The 23,823-nt window shown below is 38.9% G+C and overlaps 1 protein-coding gene across 1 annotated transcript; it reads right to left on the reverse strand.

The window, feature by feature from the left end:
- Window positions 1–15,158: 15,158 nt before the first annotated feature.
- LOC122416774 (odorant receptor 13a-like) lies at window positions 15,159–19,760 on the reverse strand. Its single transcript, XM_043429821.1, has 7 exons — window positions 19,755–19,760; window positions 18,309–18,750; window positions 16,442–16,736; window positions 16,268–16,367; window positions 16,086–16,196; window positions 15,336–15,491; window positions 15,159–15,276 (listed from the first exon to the last, which is right to left on the reverse strand). The coding sequence occupies exons 1-7, from the start codon at window positions 19,758–19,760 to the stop codon at window positions 15,214–15,216; spliced, it is 1,173 nt and encodes a 390-aa protein (XP_043285756.1). The 3' UTR covers window positions 15,159–15,213.
- Between the last annotated feature and the right edge of the window lie 4,063 nt (window positions 19,761–23,823).

Consider the following 23,823-nt stretch of genomic DNA (forward strand, 5'->3'; position numbering starts at 1 on the left):
GACACCTCACACACGCGCACCTTTCATATTGGCATCTTTCTTTTTTCACTCCACAAAACCTTCTCCCACCTTCCACACACGTTTTTTAACATTTTTCTCTCCTTTTTGCTCGCTTCCCTCTCTCCCTTACTCTCGTTCATCTCGCTTCATCGATTCTCCGCTCGGAGAAAGTGATCAGAGGCCAGTGGTTGACTGTAATGTCCAGCGAAGCAACGCCCGCCGCGTCACTTTTTCAATCTTCTTTCTTCCTTCTTCTCTATCTCCCTCTTTACTTCTCTTTCGCTTCTTTACTCCAGTTCCCTTCTGCAAATCGCCTTGAGCAACTCGAGCCAAGTTCACGCCCAAGGTTACGTAGCAAGGTTAGTTCTGCTCCAGATTCTCAGTTTTACCAAATGCCCATTTTATTCTCCGATTAAACGTTATAAACGAATTTGAATAAAATATACTAATTTTATTCATTCATCCGCCCCCGCCACTCAGACATTCACACGAGAAGCAATGTTTTTCTGCCTGTAATCGTTATTTTCTTCTCATTAATTTTTTAAACGACTTTCCATGCACACAAAAACGCAGACTTAGCTGTCGATGAAAATAACTCTTATCTCGGGAATTTCAATAGTCACAGCTCCATTTAGAATACACTTCCTTCTCGTCTGTAATGCATTTTTATGCTTGACTTTCCTCCCGTAAAATCGGTTCATTTTTTATTACAGTTTTCTATTTTCTTCCAGGAATTTTTTAATTGTTTTTACTTCTTCAAAGAAAAAATGTTTTTCCTCGCAAATTATCGAGCGAGTTTAATATAGACGGAGGCTCTCAACTTTTTCTCCTTCACTGATCAACAAATCCATAGAAATTCGAGTCTCCGGGTCGAAGATGATCGCTCCCAGTAAAAATAATGATTCTCACGATTATTCTATCTCAACATACTTGAATAGTGCTCAAGAACTTTATTCTCGACTGTAAATAATTGCTAATATGTCGAAGCCTAACACCGCATGAACAAGGAGAATAAAAATGGAACAAGAGGAAAAGGAAGTACGTCCTGAATGATTCGTGGAATTACCTGTATCAGGTATAGAAGCCTACGGATCAGTGGAGCTTGTTATACCTGTATTGTACGCGGTCTTCGAATGAAAGTGATTTCTTCAGGGAGATCAGAGTTCGCTGGGAGCCTCATATTTGTGTTTGTATTTATTTTCATACTCGCGAGTTTCGGTGTGTCTGTTGGGTTTTAACGTATTGTTGAAATGAGAAAAGAGGCGTCCGTGTGCTGCTGGTCCAGGTAGAAAATTCGTGTTTCGCAACGACTCGCGAGAGACTGCTTCATGTAAAAAATGCTCGCGCAGAGCAGAATCGAGAGGATTGGATGTTGCCCGGCCTACGAAGAAATAACTGTATTCGCTCGGCGGTTCCGAAATGTGATACGCAATCGAGGCGGATCTGCTCCACATTTCCGACAGTTTCAAACACCATTTCTCGCCGAGGCGATCTTTCTTCTGCCATATTATATAAAATTTCTTTCCAGCCTATTGCCCGGTCTATTGCGTCATTAAAGCAAGGATATTTAATGCGTCGGAAATATTACTCTCTCGAGAGAGACTCGCTCGACTTCCGGCTTTTCATGTCGCGCATTACAGTCCGCGGTAATGATTGTTCTAATGGTAACGCCGCAAGAAGAAAGCTGTGGACCATTTTGTTGAATGAATCTCAGCACCCTTGAGATTCGATCCTGACAACTGACCAGCACCGCCTTCGTACAAGATCCGAGCGATATTGATTTTAGTATTCACATAAAATGATGAATTCCATCACGGACAGTGATTGCACTTTCGCTTTTACCTTGCATCACGATCGTTTCGATAGCAATATTTTCTCCGTGCGTGGCTCCACTTCCAAATCGACCTTTTCGTGATCATCGCACTAGTAAGAATTCGGCGTTATGGCTCGGGCTTCGAACGTTCTCGATCTCGATGTTGGGCAGCGGTTATTGCGGTGTACGTTTATAATTCACTTCCGCTCGTGTTACCTCACGACACTCGCGAGTTCGAGGTCTCTGAGCACGTAGTCGCGGTATCTACGTATACTTATGCGAACATATACTCACGGAGTTGTATGAATATGTGAAGTAAATTGTGATACTTACCGCGAGGAGATACATTAGCACTGGAGCGAAGATGAGGTTTCGCTTTTGTGCTCGAGAAGAGCGTCCGCCATCCGACTTTTTTCGTGGATTCTCCGCTCGGTGCGGCCGTTCCGTCGTGCCTTTTCTACCTGTTTATAAAACATTTTTTTCTCCTTTTTCTTTCATATTACGCAAGAGCGAAGCGTAAGTCGCGAATTGTGTACCGAGCTCGTTAGAATTTTGAGCACGCATTGCCGCTCGAGTTTCACTTTCTACATCCTCGCACCGAACCGTCACTCTCCCGAGCGCGTCCTTCGCGTTTATTAGATCCCCTACTCTGCCGTCTCATTTTTAGACGCACGTTACGTTCGTTTATCCACGTACATATCCGACGACACAGTGAGATTATTGCCACCGTCGCCCACATAATAGTCGAGTGTAATACGTCAATTTCTTTAATTATACTTATTTCACAGTGCGAAATCGCCTGCTGCAGGTCGAAACTTTTTTCGATTGTTACATGAAATCGCGCGGCTCTTCTCCAAAATTGATCCACTTTTGCTCCTCGCTGTTGTGACTAACAATAAAATTATCTAACATTCAATGTCAAGGGGCGAGCAGCCTTCAAATGTGAGCGATTACATTTTTAAATAATTACTCAATTTTTCAATAAAAACAAACGCCATACTTTGATGGTCGGAATTTCACGCGAGCTTTGCGCTTCACGTGTTCAAGGAAAGTGGTTCAAAATTCCTTGCCAATTGGCATTTCTGCGTCGAGGAAAATGTTCATAAATAAAAGTAATTCTGAGAAAATGTTTGTTCGTTGGTTCGAGTAACAGTTTTGTATCTATTAGGTTCGATTTGACATACTTTTTCATTGATTACGTAAAGATTGTGTTTGGTTTTATTGGGACGCGGTCCGGGTGCGTGGGATTCGAACGAGTGTGGGTGTTCGTTTCGCCACATTATTTGAGGCACGAAGCGAGAATAATGGAAGAATGTCTGTGATGAATCTTCAGGGGGTTTTGGCTTCGACATTGTTGCACTGAACTATCCGTGCCAAGAGTGGTTTCGATCGAGAGGTGGCGCATCGTTGAACTTTCTTCGATGGAGTAGATTTCTCAACGTTCAATGTGCCTCGTGAATCGTTTTGGGGCATTAACTTTTTCGCTTCCACCTGAATTTTTGCGGATCCAGCCGCCGCGGCAGCGCTCACATCGCTTCGTAGTCGAGGCGACTGTGTGCAATCTTCCCGATTCTTGTCGACGCTCTCGGCAGAGGTTGTAAAAGAAAATAAGAAGGGAGAGAGAGGAAGAAAGGAAGAGGCATCGCTGGGAACGTGAGAGCGCTGCAGCAACGGAACTGTGTATGTAAAAACTGCTCAAAGTTCGAAAGACCCGCGATGAAATTTGAGGCAGAAGCACTTACGCCTCTTCGACATCGAAGCTCCGTCGTCGTTACCTGCTGGGGATATGTCAATGCTCGCGAGTGGTCGCGGCGGTCTTTCGTCGCCGATAATCGGAAGAAAGTACACCCGGCTACGTGCTCGTCTGTAACAACGCTAACCATCCCCACTAATGCATTTTTAACCTCGAGCTGCGTGTGTACACGAGCATGATATACAACACACACGAGTATCGACTGCAAACATATTTTCGGCGATTGGCTTGCTCGGCACTCTGCATGAAGCATTGCGAGCTCCTCGCAACAACAACTTCTTAAGGTAGCGCATCTGCCAAGTGTATATATGAAAACAAAAATCATTCGAGTTACGTATTGAGACGAACGGACTATAAACACATATATTTATGTATGTCATATTACAGAGAAAGTGTAGAACGATTATTTCGTCCCAGAGAAATTTCCCTGCTTTCGTTACTCGCTCTGGCGCTGGGCAAATAATTAAGAGAGAGGACGCCACCGGTACGTTTTATTTTTATCGTCGCCTTCGTCCCTTTTGAGCTTTCCTCTAACTTGGGGTTATATCAGAAGAGGAAATGAGGGAAGGACAGGAGTTTCGAGTTAATTTTTAATGGGTCTCTTGCATTCTTCACTTTTTGGCAATTCAGGATTTTTATATGAAAATCCACCCCTTTATTTTTATAATTTTGAGAAAACACTGAATTTGAGAGTAGAAATATACTAACCGAACGCGAATGACCGTTTCGTAGTTCGTTACTAAACTCAAACTCATGTATTCATGGTTTGTCTAAAAACATGCGAAAGTACAGGCAGGGAATGATGAATAATTATCGTATTAATATCAAATTATTACCACTTTTGACGAATCGTATATTTGCAGAGAAAGTTGTATCGCGATCGGATTAAAAAGTCTCGTCAAAATCTATGTTACTGTGTAACTGCTGGAAGACATTTATTCGAAGCTTATGATCCGACCCAATGGATTCCATTGATTTTGACTTTCCCCCTGTCTGGACAATAAAAAACAACTTTCCTGTTCGGTATATATTGATTGAGCATTATGGAGGAGTTTTCGACCACTCAATAACTTGCAGTTTGAGGTTAAATATTGGAAGGAATTTTATTTTCTCGAGAGTCAGATACTTCAGTTTTATAAACCTTATACAAATACCTTAAAACTATTAACAAAGGTGCACTTTTCATTTTTAATTTACATATGTGTTGTCGGTTATATTTTTGAGTAATGAAGTTGGAAGGAGAGAAAGAAAGAGAGAGAGAGAGAGAGAGAGCGAATTTTCGACCTTAAATTTTTGATGGTGCCGTTGTCGTCCTCGTTTCCGAAATTCCGAAACGATATTGTGTAACGAAGGTTTGATAAAATGAGATTTTTGGATAGTAGTCGCTCCTTGATCGTCGTCACGCCGATCTTTGAAGAGGTACCTCGGTGTAATTTTTCTTCGTATATCGCATATGTAAACAGCTCCGAATCGATGTTATACTTGCGAGGCTCAGTGCTCTATTTTCTTCAATGGCCAAACGACAAGTGTTCTCTTTCCTCAGTTTTGGGTTTCCTCTTCTCTCTCTCCTCATACACCTTTACATCGTTACAATATCAAGCAGAAGTTCGCCATAAGAGAATACTTTTAAAAATCAAATAATACGGAGAGACTTAAGGTAGTTCATACACGAAACGATTTTTTTAAGAAAGTCTTGAAATTTACACAGAGTTTAATTGGCTAGTCGACTGACAAGCATATCAAATTTTAAAGGCTTCGTCTAATTGGTTATTGAGACAAACGTAATGAGATCATGGCCACTATTTAAAAATCTGCAGAAAAATCTGATTTTTTTACACAGCATAGAAAAATGTTCGAAAATGACGGTAAAAAAAATTGAGGGGAGGTTACGGAACATTTAAGCAAGAAAATAAGTATTAAAAATTGGACATCGTAGTGGCAGTAAATGGGTCGTGATTTTTCAATCAAATTTAAGGGATCGTAAATGCTGGAAAAAAAAAAATTAAATCATATACGTATTCGTTGAACATTTATCTTGTTAATGGCGTTATAAAAATATCAGGTCACCGAAACTTTAAGACGGAAATCATAAATTAACTACAATCATCGCTCACGATGAGTCGTTGAATACTAGGTTCGGTACGACATCGGCAACACCGCTTATCAGCTGTTTATATATATGTATATTGACGTATATCGTGTTTAGGTGTGACGTGCTTACATTAGTGTATCGGTACTGTACAGGCGTGTATACTTTCTCGGTATAATTAATAGAAAAATGTTTTTTGTTCATATTTATACAAATATTGTGATAACAAAAATATTTGTAATCACAAATAATGACGTAACCTCAAATTCAAATAAATTGTTGGTTATGCGTATCAAGTCATATGTGAGTGACAAGCCATCAGTTTACCGTTGGCAAGGTAGATATATCTCTCCACCAACAACAAAGTTGCCAAATCAAAAAGTTAACTAGTCAAATTTTTACTAATAATGATATTTTTTTTATATGATTGATAATTACAACGGACTAATTGATTAGTTATGTTAATTTTTAAATCTATAAATTTTAAGAGAATATAATAGCACCAATCCCTTATCATGACAAAAAATTCAGTTGTTCAACGCTCGTGTGGTGGGCATGATCTCATTAAAGAAAAACACACAGGAGTATAGGGACTATGCGTAAAAAATCGTTTGTCTTTCCATATAACGAATGAACGCTTCTTACGAAGTTTATAAAAAAGTACACAATAACGATGAAGTAAATAATGAAGGTTTGGGAAAAAATTCGAGACGATTGTCTTACTAGTAATAAAGATATATTACGTTAAAGGTTGAACGAAATTGGTAATGACGAGCACTCGTATAACCCTCACGCTTGCTTATTTTGGCATTTTGTTTCTTCTTGGCTTGGCCCATTCCTGTCATGGATTTTTGTCTTAATAAAAAGACAAAAATGGATCAAGAAAAAAGTGTTTTTATTAACACTTTTTTCTTGATCGATTCGCTCGTAATTTCAATCGCCAAAAGATAAGTTGAACAAATTTATGTACAATTTTGAATTAATAACACTGATATGAATTTAGAATGATAATATATTTAATTAGGAAGTAAAAATCGACCCTTAAGCTCGTACATCTTAATGCTTCTTTACCTCTCGAACTTTAACCCGTCGATAGTCGCGTGATGAGAGATTCTCTCACAGCCACTTCTACCTCACGCTCCCCTCCAACTGCACCTTCCTTGAAATAAAATGTGGGAGAAAATCTCATAACGCGATTATCGACGGGTTAAAAGCCGCACAAACATTAGTCACAGCTCTGAACAAGTGTAAAAGAAAATGATTTCGTGCGAGGAGGCAGTTACTCGAGAAGTACGACGCACAATCAAATAAAAATATCCCGTTGAAATTGAATATAAATTCACTCCCTTTGAAGAGCACACTTAAATATCAAGATGTACGATTGCGTTGCGGGGCCAGCGGAAGCGTACGGAATCGACTCGGACCGTTGGGACTGCAATTTCTCATCGGCACAATTTTCTTTCAACGAGTGCCCGCACCCAGCGGGTGGTATCGAGCATTACTGCTGGCTTAAAAGAGAGTCGTTGATTCGAACAAATGTGTCCTCACAGTCGATTCAACGCCAATAAGATTTAAGCCGAAGATAAATGAAGAGGCTGCTGTGGCTTCTCGACGGCAGCTACAGACATTTTCATTACTGGAAATAAGTCAAATTTGTCTTTCTGTGAATCTTATTCTAACAAAGAAACCATGAACTTTCAAAACTCCCCACCGGAATCCAGTTCCAAAATCCTGAATAATTGCCATCCTTTTGGTATGAAACTTCTCTAGACTTCGAGAAGCTTTTTAATCAAAATTCGTGAAATCTCGTCCTCGCTGTAATGCGACGGTGTTAATCGAAGCGATACCGCTCGTGGCAGAGAATCGAACGTACGAGTGAAAGGCCCGATTATATATGCGATCCTTAACTCGACGCAGGCTCTTTGATCGGTTGCTGAATTAATTCATTGGGGAAGGGGAGGACCACCTACGCTTAGGAATGACAATGTGGGTGGAGCAAAAAATGGCAAAACGTCAATCGTGAGCCACATAATTGAGTATCCGATTACAAAATTTATGATGCGTACTAGTTAGACGAATGTTTGTATGCATCGTGTTTAGTAGATTCAAAACAGTCGAGCATTTCCCTGTTACCGTTCAAAATAGTAAATGGATATGTAATTTTCTATATAATCGACGGTTAGTTTTGTAATGTGAATTTTGCCACATTATAAATATGATTATTATGAAATTGGAAACCAAGAAAATTGAACTATTACGATTTTGATGGGGTTTTGTTTGTTTTTTTGGGGGTTCATGTTTTTATTACGAAAAATTAGTCTTGACGACACAAACAGTTTGTCATCAATTGAAGCGACTATGACGCAGTTGACTATTCAATGTTTTGGTTAAAAAAGTTATGGTGAAAAGTTATAATTATTAATCATTATCTATCCACATCAGATGAAAGACCCACAATATTTTCAATTAACCAAGACAACCGAATAATCCAAATTGATCCTCTACTTAAAGTGGTTCCTCCACGAGACAGTTAAATTAGGAAATTATTTAAATTTGGCATACGTATTGTTTAACATATGAACAACACCTCTATATAATTTTAACAAGTTTCACCATCCCGAACCCGAGATATATGTAATTGAAATTGACTCAATTAACACGTAACATATGGACCATGCATAGGCAAACGGCACATTATTAATTCTACTGTTAGTACTAAAATTAGGAAGTTTATAAAAAACGAGGAGGATCTAGAACAGGATATCACAGATATTGTGAAAAAAAACAAGGTGATTGACCATCTAGTTTGACAGATATAGTCTCGAGAAGTACGAAGGTTTAGGCTGCATACGATATATTTTGCAAGCGAACAAGCGAATGTCGTCTGTATAGGCAACCTTTTCTGTGTGTCGAAGCGTAGCCCGGACAATTCCGTCAAAAAATTTACTCGCGATGTCAGATCAAAAGTACTTTTAGAATAAATTTTATGAAAGCAAATGATATTTGTACTATATCTGCTGGCACCGAGTACGTAGTATATAGGCTCGTTACAAAGTTATTGATTGCGATCCGAACGAATTATCAACCCTTTTAATATGCAGACGGTACATAACTTTTGATTGGGGCTGTCGCAGGGGATCGACCTTAACAGTTACTCAATATCGCTCGACGAACAATTGGAGTATGCTGAGAACGTTCGACGGTTTGATGTTTCTTAGATGGATGAGCTACATAAATGCTCCGTGGAAAAACATACGGGATGATGATGGCGACCGAGAGCAGCTCGGATTCGTGGAGGCTCGAGATTTTCGATCCCATTAAGATTGCGCCGATTAGCCGTGTTAACTTGCTGTTTTGACACGTTAACGATCTCCGGCATGTCTGTGCACTTGGTCATGACGAGGCATCTTAATCGCCGCGAGGTTCAGAATCGATATGCGATCAATCGACACTGGCAACGAATACAAAGCGAAGAATAATCTCGCTGAAATGAAATTTCGAGGTGAATGATATTCGCTAATTATTGGACGTTTTGTCGTAGTTCCTGCGCGGAAGTGGAATGGCCGATTTTTCAGCTCGACTATCCACAAAATGGGGTCAGAAAAGCGCAGAAAGTTTGAAAACTGGTAACGACCTGGGTCTTGACAACCGGTTCGGGAGAGCGATTTTTTTTTCAATGTGATCGATTGTGCTCGTCACGCAGGAATATTAATTGCAATGCGAAGGTTTCCTGCCGAGGGAGAGTGAAATGACCGGAAATCGGACACGGTCCCCTGAACGGAAGGAATCCGAATTGTCAGGAAAGGTCAGAGGTCGAATGCATCGAAATGAAGTCAGGGTGAAAACCTGCTTCTGTTATGTAAAGCGCGTACGGTGTCTCGGCAATGTTATCCCGCAGAGATGCATCCGGCGAGTCTCGAAGAGAGTGCAGATTCGGTTGCGTTTCTTAATGAGGGTCCAAAGAAGGAGAATTAAGAAGGAGAGGAAGCAGAGAGAATGGAAAGAAAGTGAGTTGCATCTTGTTGTGTCGCGAGTGGGATCACGCGCGCGCAGCGCTCATCCAATGTGACACAAAAGATATAGTACGGCGTGGAAGTTTCGCATCGGAAAAAGGCGAGTGAAACGACGCTCAGAGAAACTTTATATTTGCAGGTAGGTCGAGAAAAGGTCGCGCGCCACCAGAGCGAGGGCTTGCGGGCGAGAGAGAATAATCGCAATGTCGCGATTTCCCACGACGAAAAATGTTGGGTTGATCTAGCCAAGCGAATCAAATAGCACATGCGTGTGTAGGCACTGTAGATATAAACAACATTGGAAGTGAGATGAAAGAATGGAGGAAAAAGAGACTTCGGGAAAGTGGTTGAGCGAGAGCCGTATGGCACATGTTTGCTTATTTATTTGTGTTGACTTCGTCACACGAACTATTTACAAGGAATCGCCTTATTTGCTGGACGCACACGAACACACCGACGCACTGAGCTTGTATACTGTTGGGCTGCTTGAATTTACTAGTCTCTTGCAAAGCAAGCAGACCCATCTAACCGCAAACAAACACCGTTGTATATTGATGGAATCTTGAAGCGTTTGCTACCAACTAAACTTTTCAAACGAGTCTTGTTAAACCGCGAGCGAAATTGCTTTACATGTAACTTTGTACCTTAGTGTGGTGAGATCGCAGGCTCCCATTATGTGCGTGTATACATTGGAATTGTAACCGCCTCTACCAGTGCTGCACCTTGACAATGATTTTGTTAGCCGGTTAAACGAGTTTAAGATTCATTCGCGCTCCGCAACTCACACTTTTTCTACGCTCATGTTACTGCAGGACATTCACCCTCAATGGGATAAACATTTGTCCGATTATTTTTCAATCTCAGCAAACTTGTAGAGAATTATTTTATGACAGACTGCTATAGGGACGTTGCTTTTCGTTTGGAAGTCGACGGGAATCCAAGATTATTCGTAGATCGCATTTGTCGTATCCCTTTTTTCAGGCTCATTAAAATCCATGCCCAATTAATGAAATTCTCACTGCTCGTTCCTACGTATTTACATACCGAAAGTAAAAAAGTGTCAGAGTCCATTGGAGGGGGGAGAAAATACGTGAAATTACGAGATATGTCACAGCCACTCATAATTTCACAGTGGGAATTCATAAAATATATATGTCACTTGAAGAAAGTGAATCTAAGTTACTAGAGAACCGTACCGAGGATGGAGAACCGGCGTGGAATACTTCAACGTCGACAGAAGAATATCTTGAAAACTCTTGCGTTGTTTGCTCAAAGAATTTCCTGCCTCTCGCGAGCAAAAATCTCTTCCGACACTTCCAATGCTTAATTCTCCATACTAATCGCAATTCGATACGGCCGTTTATGTTTTTTCGAGCATAACATGCTAAACTATTTATACAGTCGAGATACCGACATAAACTAATCTGTTTGCTCGAGGCCGACACTCGTCGAGGAAGCCCTACAGCATCCGGAAGCGACAACGGACTCTCGCGACAAACGAGCTGAAAAGCTGCTTCTTCACCGAGAGGAGAGCTGCGTGCAAGGCTAGCGACTCTTGTCGCAGATTCGAGGTCTATAAACTCCGAACACGCAGAGACTGTATTGCTCAATGCGTTTTAGTACGTACAGGCTATTTTAATTCTAACGAATCTAAATAAGTTAATAAATATGGGTGAATTTCAGCATAACTCGTATTTACTATTTGGACTGATAATTGTTAGATATATTTTCAATTCACTCTTATTCATGAATCTATATTTAAAAACATTAATTCGTCATACGAGTTGTTTATACTTTATCTAAAAATATTTTTGGAATTATTTTTCGAGATAAAAAAATCCATGAGAATCGATCTACGAGAAGTCAAATGAATAAACATCGACTGCGTCGTAACAAGGAATTTCGTAATTAACGTTGACGTTGTCAGAACCTAATAAATAAATTTAAAGCTCCATAACGATGAAATGATGCTTTTTGTTTGTCTCAGATCCGTGAAGTTGTATAAAAATTAAAAAAAAAAATAAAAAATTATTGATTATTATTTGGTTGATTCAACGCGAAATGCCTTTTACATATTTTTACAGACACGTTTTTATATAGAATTTGTGCAGCAACGGTGGCAGCCCCCGCGTTCTCGACCTGTGGCAACTCCATACATAGAGTTACGTGAAAGTGGCCTCGCACTTGGTCGTCTCTTGGGAAGAAAAGCCTGCGAGCATCGACACTGTTGCTTGTTTTTTCTCCATACAAAAATATTTATATGTACAACAACCTGACACAGATCGCTCGATCGTCGTCCTTTTTTCACGCTCACTTTACGAGCATTCATAAGATGTATGCAAACTTTTATTTTCATCTCCCTATTTTTACAAGATTACTTTTAATTACACGAGATGTAAATGAACGTATCATAATTGAACGAAAATTCGTTTTATCGTTAAATCTCATGGGAAAGTTCATTTTTGTAAGAATTTGGAAAGTTTTGATTTCCAAGTGACTTTTTCCAAGCTCGATTTCACCAGATTTGTCTTTGTTTTTTTTTTTCAAATTTTATCATTTTTATTTGCAACAAAATCTGCGTTCAGAACAGGTGTTAAAAAATAATAGTAATAGACGAAACACTGATAACGTTCACTGGGAAATTAAGTTGAAAAAATATAAAACTCATTATAGCACTTTGTTCAGCAATAAGTGAAGGTGCTGTCATGATTTGATCTTCATTTGAAACCTTTTATCGGTTTAAATTAAAAAATAATATTGGAAGACCTAGAGATACCGTTGATATTCGATTTCTCATGATTGAAGTCTGGCGGCCAACCCGAAGAAAAAAAAAGTTTTAAATTCAGAAAATATTGCTCGTTTCGATGAGAATCATTCATCTCTTGCCCTATTGGAATAAGAATTCGTATTATTAGATGAGCTCTCAACGTTAATGAGACGTATACTAATGGCCGCAATAGAGAGTTACGTTACAAGATTTCATAGTTAAAGGTGGTCTCCATACGAGAGACTCTAATGGAGCAAGAAAAAGAGTGAAATTATCCAAGTCGCTCCAAATTCCTTAATGATAGTATTGTGTTCGAGCAGCGGTGTGTTACAGGGATTTTACGAGAGAGAAAGAAAGAGTGGAAAAAAGTGAAACCAGAGCAGAGAGTCTGGTGAGGGTGCTCGCCAGTGCGGTAAATTTAACGAACGCTTAATCTCGATGAGCGTTAGGCGAGTAAGCAGTTTCAACAGAAACTTTTATGAATGTTATAAGAGCTAGAAAAGACACGCGACGAAGCAGGGAACATTGAATTGGAGGAAAAGTGAAATTTCTATTTGCATTTCTTTCGCACTCATGTTTACCTTCATTCTCGATTCAGAGATCAAGGTAACGTCTGACTATTCATTCAACAACAATGTAACGATCAATGTTCCCAGACTTTACCAAGTTTGCTGCTGAGTGTCTAGTGACACATTAGTGTTGAATGGAATGAATGTTGAGATCGTTGATGTACACCTCGATGAGTGCTATGCAAGCATTAAATTTTGGTGAACGTTGTTTCGATTGATGAAAAAGTTATGTGTGCAAGTGACTCGTTTCTGTTCTCACAGAGAGGCTCTCAAATTGCTCTGGCCTCGATAGTAGGAATATATTCGAGAAAATTTCGCACATTTCCTTAGCTGAAGTTTATGAAAAAATTTGCGAATGTTGTAACATCCGCGCAAGACCCTCCACTCGTGTAACTAATTGGTTTTTTGTAGTATACAAAAAAATTGACGGAGATGCTTGCTAATTGGGAAACCGGATGTTCAGTAATTTCGACTCTTTCGATCTGGCTGGAATTTCAAATTCTCGGTTTAAGAGATTGGAAGAGCTCTTTATGGACTGATGCGCAATTTGTTACAGTTTCAATTTTCCGCTGGTTCTTTGGAAGATGAATTACCGTCTGGGCCACTCGAACATTGGGCATTCACTGTTTTACTTCCTCAACAAAATGTACAATCATGAACTCGTTTGAAAGAAAAGCCAAACCGAGATCACTGACTACTGTTTTTTTATATCTCATTTAGACAAAAAAATGTTTCGAGGAGGACAAATACTTGAGATTCATTTGTTTTAGTATGTGATATGAAATAGTATACTATTTTATAGCAGTGTGACATAAACCCGCCCTGGACGCGTGGCGGGCGACGGGGCGGTTCGGGGGGGGGGGGGGGGGGGGAAGCCCCCCCGAGGGATGAAATGACTATTTTAAAAGTACCACATACATTATTAATATATGTTGTGTCGTGTAACATCGACTCGCCTTTTTTTTGTTTGGAATTCTCGAAAAAAAACGATTTTTCAGGGTTATTCGCGTTTATTGCGATAAATATTGAAGCTAGAAAAATTTATATATGATGGGAAAACTACACTACATCTAAAGATGCTCCAAACCCGCCCAACGATTCCACACACATCCAAAGATGCTCCAGACCCGCCCAACGATTCCACACACATCCAAAAGTGCTTCAGACCTACCCAACGATTCCACACACATCCAAAGATGTTCCAGACCCGCCCAACGATTCCACACACATCCAAAGATGCTGCAGACTTGATTGGGGGTATGGGCTTTTCAGAAGTTTATCCAAATGTTTCGAATATAACTGCAACTTTATCGAAATTTTCGGAATTCCATAAATTTTGAATTTATATAATTTTTAATGGTTTTCGCAACTTTCCGCTACCATAAAATACATATTTCCTTGCCATAGTATAGCCCTGAATTCATAAAAACAAATTTTGAGCCGTTTTGGGGTGGAGCCCCACTTCTGCATATTTACCTCAAATTCTGACAAAATTATCAGAGAATGAAGAGCTTGCCCAGATTAAGGATATATTGCACAGGCGATACAATGTTGCCATGCTAAACCATGCTAAAAACATAAAAAAATTCAAAATGATCAGAATTTTATAAAATTTGGTGAACATATTCTTTAGTGCCAAATTTGACAATACAAATTTTTTAAGATTTTTCTTCTGTACAGTTATCGAGTAATTGATCACTAAAGTTCACGTGTATAAGCATAGCGTTTCCATATATATAGGTATACATTCCAGGCATAAGAAATCTGTTTTAATGCCTAATTACTCGATAACTAAACAGAAGAAAATTTTGAAAAAATTCGTGTTTTCGCACTTGATGTTGAAGAACATTATCACCAAATTTGATTAATTTCTAATTATTTCGACTTTTGTATCATTCACCCTTAATATCTATGCAAAACGGTAGCCCTGTATCTCAAATCGTTTTCAAGTTATAAGAGTTTGAATTTTGCAGTACTATACCGCGCGCAAACACACACACACACACACACACACACACACACACACACACAGAGAGCTTCTTCTATGAGGAAGGAAAATACAAGAAAAACACCAAAACGAATCAATCGAATAACATCTAAATCTTTGTTCAAGCTCAGCGTTCAAGCATCAGGATATTCGAGTGTTTCCCAAACAATATAAGAAGAAAAAACGCATTTTCTTTCAACGTTCGCCACGGTCACCGAGCAATTATGCCTGTTCACTTGTCATCGTTCGTAGCAAGGATACGTAGCCTCCTGCTGTTTTAACAATCTGGAAGCATAAATTGCAATTCGCATCGGTTTCAATAGCACCTTCATATTTATACTTACACTTACGAAGAGAAATAAAGAGTAATCATAGAAGCCAACGGCTGACAACTGAATCGGCCTGCTTGCCCCAAGCATGCAAATTATCAACTGTTTTTTGCAGGAGGTTGGCATATCGTACCACAAGCATTCATAGTACGCGTCGCAAAGATTGGAACTCTGAATATGTGAAATATAAAAAATAAAAAAAAAAAAACAAGAAAACCGTTTTCAGTTTAATCACCAGTCATAAAAGGGAAAAATAATAAAACATAAATAAAAATAAACAAATTAAGGTAGCATATCTTACGACCATGTTTGACTAAAGTTTGTAAACCAGTCGAAATCTTCCTCAAAATTTAAAAACTTCTTATTGGGATCTGACACGAAGGCTCGGCCGAAAAACGGTGTTGAGAAGGTGCAATCGTACGTAAATGTGTCACATCTATCTTGCATCGTGTAAAACTCGAAATCGCGGATGTCATATCAACTTCTATCAGATCCCAACAGCGTTTTTTTTCGTATTTCATTTGCGCATTCGGCACAAGTTTAAATTGGACGGAATGTTTTCCCAACCGAGTTCTCCAACCGATCACGATATTCAGCGGATTGTGTTAGAAATATGTTCAATCGAGATTTACAAAATCGGAGTCGACGTGTGATTCAAACATGGGACGTGATGTGCGAAAAATAGAAAAAAAGTTTTGAAAAATATGTTTCTACTAATGAATGAGAAAATCGGGTTTTTGAAATCTAAACTTGTTTTTAACGTACTTCGGTAACCAAATGTTGACCAGCAAAACAACAGCTATATATCATCATGAGCATTGTCATGACAAATGAAAGCCATTTGAAAATCTCGTTATTATTTGTGACGTCGATGCCCTAAAAAACAGTATAAAAATGCAATAACACTCTCACATCATGAAAAAAGAAACATAACGCGCTCTTTGTACCGTTAATGTTGCATAAATTGAGAGGCCAATAAGGACGGTGGTCACCATAAGTTCTTGTAATAGAGCTGCTCCATATACATCGTTGACAGTTTTCGCTAATCTGCGTGTTGGAAAAGACACGTGAGCATTTTGTTAGAACGTTTTCTCAATAAATATGGGGAATGAAAACCGTACTTGATAATATCCTGGTGTGTCCGTGATATATCTTGAAAAATCATTTTAGCAGTTTGTTCATTTTCAAAATCTTTGCCTGTGAAATTTCTTATTCTCAATGAGAGAATGGAGAGCTGTCCGCTTATGTGGAGTACCAAAGTCACAAGCAACCCGATCGATGATAGATACCACGGAGGCAGGCACATCACAAAACATTGATAAATCCACATGAGATAAAAAGTTCTATCATCGTTGATTTCGAAGAAATAGTAGACCCGATAAGCCATAAGATATGGTTTGGTCTGGTTTTGTAGACCTGTAGACTTTTTTAATTAGTCTGTATATCAATGACATAAAATATTGTCGTGTTCATCAGTCTATTGCTATCGGTATTGACCAGTAATAACTCGTGTGTTCATGGATAGCCCGACAAATATCGTTAGAAGCAATCATCACAGATAGAAAAGGTTGAAAAATATCGATCAATGACATGTACTCTAATAAATGACTGGTAATAATTAATTGGGACGAAAAAATTATTGGAATGAAAGAACTAAATTGAGCCAAAGTTTATAAACTCATCAAAACGTAGATTTTCGTTGACACCTTATAAGTTTTGAACAAATCTTCAGAAAAAAATGTCAAAAAATTATACGATTAAACGAACTTACGTGTAAGTGAAGTTCGATCGTAATTGTATGTAGCGCCTCTTCCGATAGATCCCACTGGAGTCCCCCCTCCCATTACCAGAATTACCACACGTTTTCAAAGCCCGTCTAGAGACTTTTTCGTCCCCCACGGACAGGCGCCCAGCCCTAAGAGCTCATTGTTTCAAAGTATTGCCGTATTAATGGGTGAATAAACCCACCATCAGGGAATGGGTGACTGGTGAAAAAGGAAAAACAAAACACGAAATCTAGCACCTCTAAAACTTGAGGGTCAAGGGCTGTTTCCTTTGCCGATCCCGACACTTCGGAGGCAGCGCCATTCGCTGCGTCAAATAAACCCTGACTGGGCTGAACGGAATGATTAATCTCAACTCGAGTCAGCCCCGGAAGGACAGTTTTAACTATTTCCGCAGCCCGGTTCTCCGCCTCGTCCAAATCCGAGACGAGATCCGCACCGAGTCGTCTCTCTCCGAATTTCCCGATGACGAATATCTTGAACGCCTTCTATCCTCCCTCCGTCGCTTCCTCCGATCCTCTTCCGACAAACTCGATACGTGACGGCGACCTGACAAAGAGCAAGGCACCATATATCCAATCTCAACGAGATTTTTTGTCGAAGTACGTCAAACGTACACGTTAAATAGGTTAAACCTTTTTTAACGTTCCCTTTTATGATATTGCCCGAGTAATAACTCTGCCTCGCATGGGTTAGAGCCCACGCGAGGGGCTTGTGGTCTCGAAATCCATCGACGCCGTTTGCGAACCCAATCTATGAACGTCACGTGTTAGAAAAACAAAACCCGAATACTAACGTTTGCTCTTTTTCCGATGCTTTTTCTCGATTAATCTCTCGAGTTTTCTAATTCTCTCCTCGAGAGCAATCTCCTCCACAGATTTGCTCCTCGAACTTCGAGCAGTCATCTTTATCCACAATTCAAAAAACAAAATTTTTCAATTACGACGTGTGGTTCTTCCGGCACACGGAAGGAGAATGAGCTCTTAGGGCCGGGCGCCTGTCCGTGGGAGACGAAAAGTCTCTAGACGGGATTTGAAAACGTGTGGTAATTTTGGTAGTGGGAGGGGGGACTACAGTGGGATCTATCGGAAGAGGCGCGAAATACAATGAAAATTTATACGAGCGATATTTTGGGACTTCAGCTTCAACCCTCAAATATGGAAATGATGAAAATCAATGTGAATATTCCAATGAATTCAGGTACCGGCAATGAGACGCAGTTGTATCGGCTTCATCGAAAATAAAAATGTAGATACCATTGTAAATGGGATCACAAGTTTGAAAAAATTTTTGGCCATCTGATTGTAGTTCACATAAAGCTCCCATTCTTCTTCACTTCTAAAGTGTTTCGCATCAATAAAATTGATCGTCAGTTTTATAACCGTTCCCAGTTCTCTCGAATATTTCGCCAAAACCATCTTTATATACATTGTTACCATAATTCCGGTTTCCGTAAGGTTTTGAATTGTCAGTAGAAAATCACCCAATACATAGTATAAATCGATAATTGAACCAGTTACATGAATCAACAGATATATGGCCCATATGGTGAATCTGACGTTCATCGATCGGAACGGCCACGTTCCCGTTATAAGATAAAACCTTTCGATCCATTTGAAGAGATCTTTCGCCTGTTCGTATTTATCCTAAATTATAAAATTCGTTTAAAATCAGGTTACTATTCACTGTGAAACTGCATCTTTTTATAATATAGAAGAGACCGGGGAAAAACGGAGCACTTAAAGAAATACTGTAGGAATATGAGTGTAACAGTATTACGTATGCCTTGATATTAACATAAAAGAAGAAAGAAATCAACAGTCTCGATAAAATCTCTGATATCGCGAACATGTCGCGCTCATAATTAATCAATAAAATCGTTATTTATTATAAATATGTCGTCTTTTAATATTTATTCATTAAAATTATAAAAATAGTCTATAATACGGATATTTGGTTTTTTTCAATTTTTCCACACATTGAAAGCACTGCCATTTTTTTCAATTTCTTTTTTTTGCCTATTTTGATGCTTTCAACTAATGCATGTCTACTGCTTTAAAAAAAAAAAAAAATAGTTAGGATGCATTAGGTTGAAATTCTGGTAAAAATAAAGTTTCACATATATTGCTAAGAGTTTTTTGCCTTCAATGATTTTCTTTTGATAATGGCAAAAAGTGATAGTACACTTCATCACTGTACAAACTTCACTTCTGAAAAATAAAATAATATTGCTTTAGTTACCCCGTTTTGTCCTGATCTCTCTAGTCATGTAGGTACATGCACAATTCGATTGGTATCAACTGTGAATCACAAGAATCTGAATCTATTCGCAAAAGTTGTATTGAAACTGAGCAAAGCAATTTTCGTAAACAATTCACAGCGTTAGCAGAAACGGTCGAAGATCGAGAAAGTAAGTTGGAAACATAAAAAAATGAGACAACTGACGTAGTACCGAACAATAAATCTAATAAAAATGAATCCTAGAACAGACTGTCCTCTTCAGTTTTTTTGTTTGCCGGACGAGTTTTATCACCAATTGTCCCAACTATTTATTTTACTTTATGTTTAATTTTTACAAATTTTAAACACTTTGCTACGACTCTGTGATAACGTTCTTAGTCTCCAACAAAAGATATGCAGTTATACTAACAGGCATTGCAGAGGTTTTTGGCTCCTGTGTGGACGTTGTTGAAGAACTGACTGAGTGGAGTACGTGGTATCAGTCTGTACTGCGCAAGTCTACAAACTTTTAAATACGAGGGGAGAAATCACCTGCTCCAAAAGTTGTTAAAAATGCAGAATACGTTTAGTTTTGCAATGCTGTATTTCGTGCAGGCTTTGACTATGACAAATCCATCGTAGCCTTCACACGGAGATCGAAAAATGTTATTTTTACGTTCAGTTTAGTTAATATTTCAACGTTCGAGCCCTCGTCGGGAGTTGGTTTTGTTTCTTTTTTTCACATACGAGTATTATTCCTTCGAAAAAGAAAATTTTATCCGATAGCCAAACGATTAAGCGTATTAAAAGTATAGTCGGTGGGAATCGTAAAGTTTGGGTGGGCACAGAGTCATGGGACGAGAAGATAATCGTTACCTATGTGAGCGAGGTTTTTATTTTTTTTTCCATGTGTACAGGAGCCCCGGATTTCGAAAGGAGGGGGGGGGGGGGGGTGAGGCTAAGTTCATCGAACGTTGTCAGTTGCAGTTTCATTCTCGGTTGGACACGAACCTGCTCTTTTACCGCAACAGCATTGAAACCGTACAGTTGAACATTGATATATAATGGCAGCCCATAGTAGTTTCATAGTCCAGCCCCTTTCCAGACAGCGGCTAGATGAGCATTTATACAACTATTTTAATTTCTTCTGTGAGGTAGCTATAAGATCGATCGTTTTCTTATAATCAGCCGTAAAGAGTAATCTTAAAAAACATTTTATATCAAATAAATTTATTACAAGAAAAAAAGTAAGTCAACTCGAGTTCGTGATTGAATAGGCCGGTAATACTGATGAATGTTCCATTAAATTACTTGCATTTTTATTGGGTATTCAAAATTTTGCATGTTTTTTGGCAAATATGTATGAATTTCACTTTGCTTATTGTTAGTCATGTTTGTCGATTGGTGCAATGTGACTTGTCTTCTATGAAAGCACTGTTAGATTTGAACCAGCTTAGTCCAGCCGAATGTAATAAGAGGTCTTCGTTCAGCAACTTGTACAAGACAGTGATTAGTTTTTAATTTTTCCTCTTAATTTGAGGATTACATCAAGGCTAATAGAGACAAGACAATTTATCAAAATTAAAACGTATTTTTATTAGTTAAACTGTTGATCGTGAGAAATAATTTGTTTTCCAACCTATTCCCACTTAGGTTAGGGAGTCTAACAAGAGACCTGAGTCCTCGGCGAAAAGTCTTTGCTCTTCCAAAAACAATTTTTTATGCAGAATTTGTTGTCAAATGGGACAAAATAATAACCGTCTTTTTTACGGCCCCACTCAAAAACAACGCTGCTTCTAACAACCCTACTCTAAAATTTGCAAAATCAATACAACTAAATATGTCACCTCTTGTGTCAATACTAGACATGTTATTAAAGGGTAGAAACGTTATTCATACGTAAAATATAAATCTTTAGAATGAATATGTGTACGATCCATATGTGAATTGACGTTCATCGGTCAAAATGGCCACGTTACCAGTACGATCTATATAAACATTATAATTTATTTTGTTACATCTAAAATCACGCAATCTTGCTTCTTTCCTTACATGCTCCTAAAGTTTTAGTTGCTCGAATTCACGCGTAGCGAGGAGACGCCAAAGGCGTACCGTTGCAACATCGATTTAGAAAATTAAGATTTAGGGTAATCAATTGGAAGAATTTGAGTTTAAGACCAATCGCCGATAGCACAATATTAAACACCATTGAATATTGAATGTTGGAGAAATAAAATTAGTTTTCACTTGAAGGAAATAGACTTTTCCCCACAGTCCTATAGGGAGTTTCTTCGCCGAAATTATTTTAGAAATTCATTCGTTTGAAAAATCATCCATGCCAAGTTTTTGTTCGAAAGCTTGAAATTCATTTTCAATATTTTTCCAGAAAAAATAAAAACAAAAGTCACTCATACTTGGCTTGATTAAACTATCACACTATTTTTATAAAGAAACAAAATTAATAATTAACTGAAGAAACAGAATTTGCATTATTATAGACAAAGTTGCGACTTTTTAGAACTTGATGTTGTTTTTCCACTTTTAAAAAGTTTTTGCACATCGTGCACCTAAATTCCATTTGCAAGTCTATGCACATAATTTTTTACAACTATACCAATTAACCCATTTCTGAGAGTCACAGCAATGAAAAAATGTTATCATCGGAAGCGCATTAATTATATTCTGTGTTTTGGGACTTTCGTTCTTTTCATTCAACCAATTGTCTACAGATGGTGACCACTCTAACTTCACAAGTCTGGGGAAATCGATCAATTTCAAGTATAGATACGCTGCCCGTCTTGACTAACTTTTTTAATTCTTGGGGTCAAGACCGCGCTGCCGCGTTACATAGTGGGCGAAATAAATAGTCGAATTAGTATTTAGAAAGTGGCGATTCATTATACAACAGAATATAATATAATGTGTATCGCTTGAGGTTCGGACGTTTTCTAAGTCTTTGATCTTGTTTATTACAAAGAACGATTGTTGTCAAGGAACATAAGATCTTCATTTTAGTAATGAAACAAATAAATGCACAAGCAAGAGGGGTAAACTGTAACAATGTAATATATTTTATAATAATATGAATGATATATATATTTTTTATTTGATTTTTCCACTCGTATCCCTTCTCGGTTTTTACGCTCTCCCCTCCCCCCCTGCCCCCATTCCACATTTTCTTCTTCGCATTGCGGCTGCAGTCGACTTACTTCCCACTGTATCGCATTTGCCGAGGGCGAAGGGAAACTGTAGAAAAACCTTGCCGATACAGCCGGTACTTGGTTGATCCCCCTCGGGTGGCAGTGCGAGCACGCTCAAGCGCTCCCACCAGAGATGCTCAAACACAGATCCATCTCCTCTACTGTGGTACACATTGCGCCAGCCAGTACACAGCTAGAGGGCCATCGCCGCACGATGAGAACCGTCCACGGGAGGCCCCCCGAAGCCGTACACCGACCGCACATGCATGACAGAGAGGTGTTTGGCCATGGATTTATTCAAGGTGGAGTCCGAACCACCCGGGATCACAGCAGAAAACACTTGGAAATATTTTTCAATTTTCATTGGTGTCTTGGCCGGGATTCGAACCCGGGACCCGCAGATTGTGGACCCGAGTCCTTGTCCATCGGACCAACCGCTCTCCCCTAATATGAATGATATGAATTATTTTGATAATATATAATTAATGAATGAAAAGAATAAATTGATACAGCTAAAAAAAAAATGACAAAGCAGGGAACATTGAATTCGAGGAAAAGTGAAATTTCTGTTTGCATGTCTTTCGCACACACGTTTATCTTCATTCTCGATTCAGAGATCAAGGTAACGACTAACTTATTCGTCCAATAACAATGTAACGATCAATGTACTGGTCCTGAGACTCTACCAAGTTTCTTGTTGAGTCAATCCCTTTGGCGTGTCTAGTGACACGCTAGTGTCGAATGGAATGAATGCTGGAGACTGCTGACTCGCGATTCTAATTGTTAATGTACATGTCGATGAGTGATATGCAAGCATCAATTTTTGGTGTACGTTGTTTCAATTGATGAAAAAGTTATATGTAAGTAATTCGTTTCCATTCTCACAGAAAGGCTCTCAAATTGCTTTGACCTCAATAATAGGAATATATTCGAGAAAATTTCGCACGTTTCCTTAGCTGAAGTTTGTGAAAGAATTTGCGAATGTTGTAACATCCATGCAAGACTCTTCACTTGTGTAACTAATTGGTTTTTTGTAGTACACAAAAAATTTGGTGGAGATGCTTACTAATGGGGAAACCGGATGTTCAGTAATTTCGACTCTTTCGATCTGGCTGGAATTTCGAATTCTCGGTCTAAGAGATTGGAAGAGTTCTTTATGGACTGATGCGCAAGTTATTACCGTTTAAATTTTCCGCTGGTTCTCCGGAAGATGAATTACCGTCTGGGCCACTTGAACATCGGGCATTTACTGTTTTACTTCCTCAACAAAATGTACAATCGTGAACTCGTTTGAAAAAA

The sequence above is a fragment of the Venturia canescens genome, chromosome 10 (assembly GCF_019457755.1).
Source record: "Venturia canescens isolate UGA chromosome 10, ASM1945775v1, whole genome shotgun sequence".
NCBI classification, from domain to species: domain Eukaryota; kingdom Metazoa; phylum Arthropoda; class Insecta; order Hymenoptera; family Ichneumonidae; genus Venturia; species Venturia canescens.

Bases quoted from the DNA above. Each gene is read 5' to 3' on its own strand.
- LOC122416774 (XM_043429821.1), bottom strand. The intron at 16,737-18,308 runs GTACCTGAATTC...AAAAGTCTACAG, and splicing joins ACAACTGCGTCTCATTGCCG to GTCTACAAAACCAGACCAAA. The intron at 16,368-16,441 runs GTACGGTTTTCA...TCCAACACGCAG, and splicing joins ACACACCAGGATATTATCAA to ATTAGCGAAAACTGTCAACG.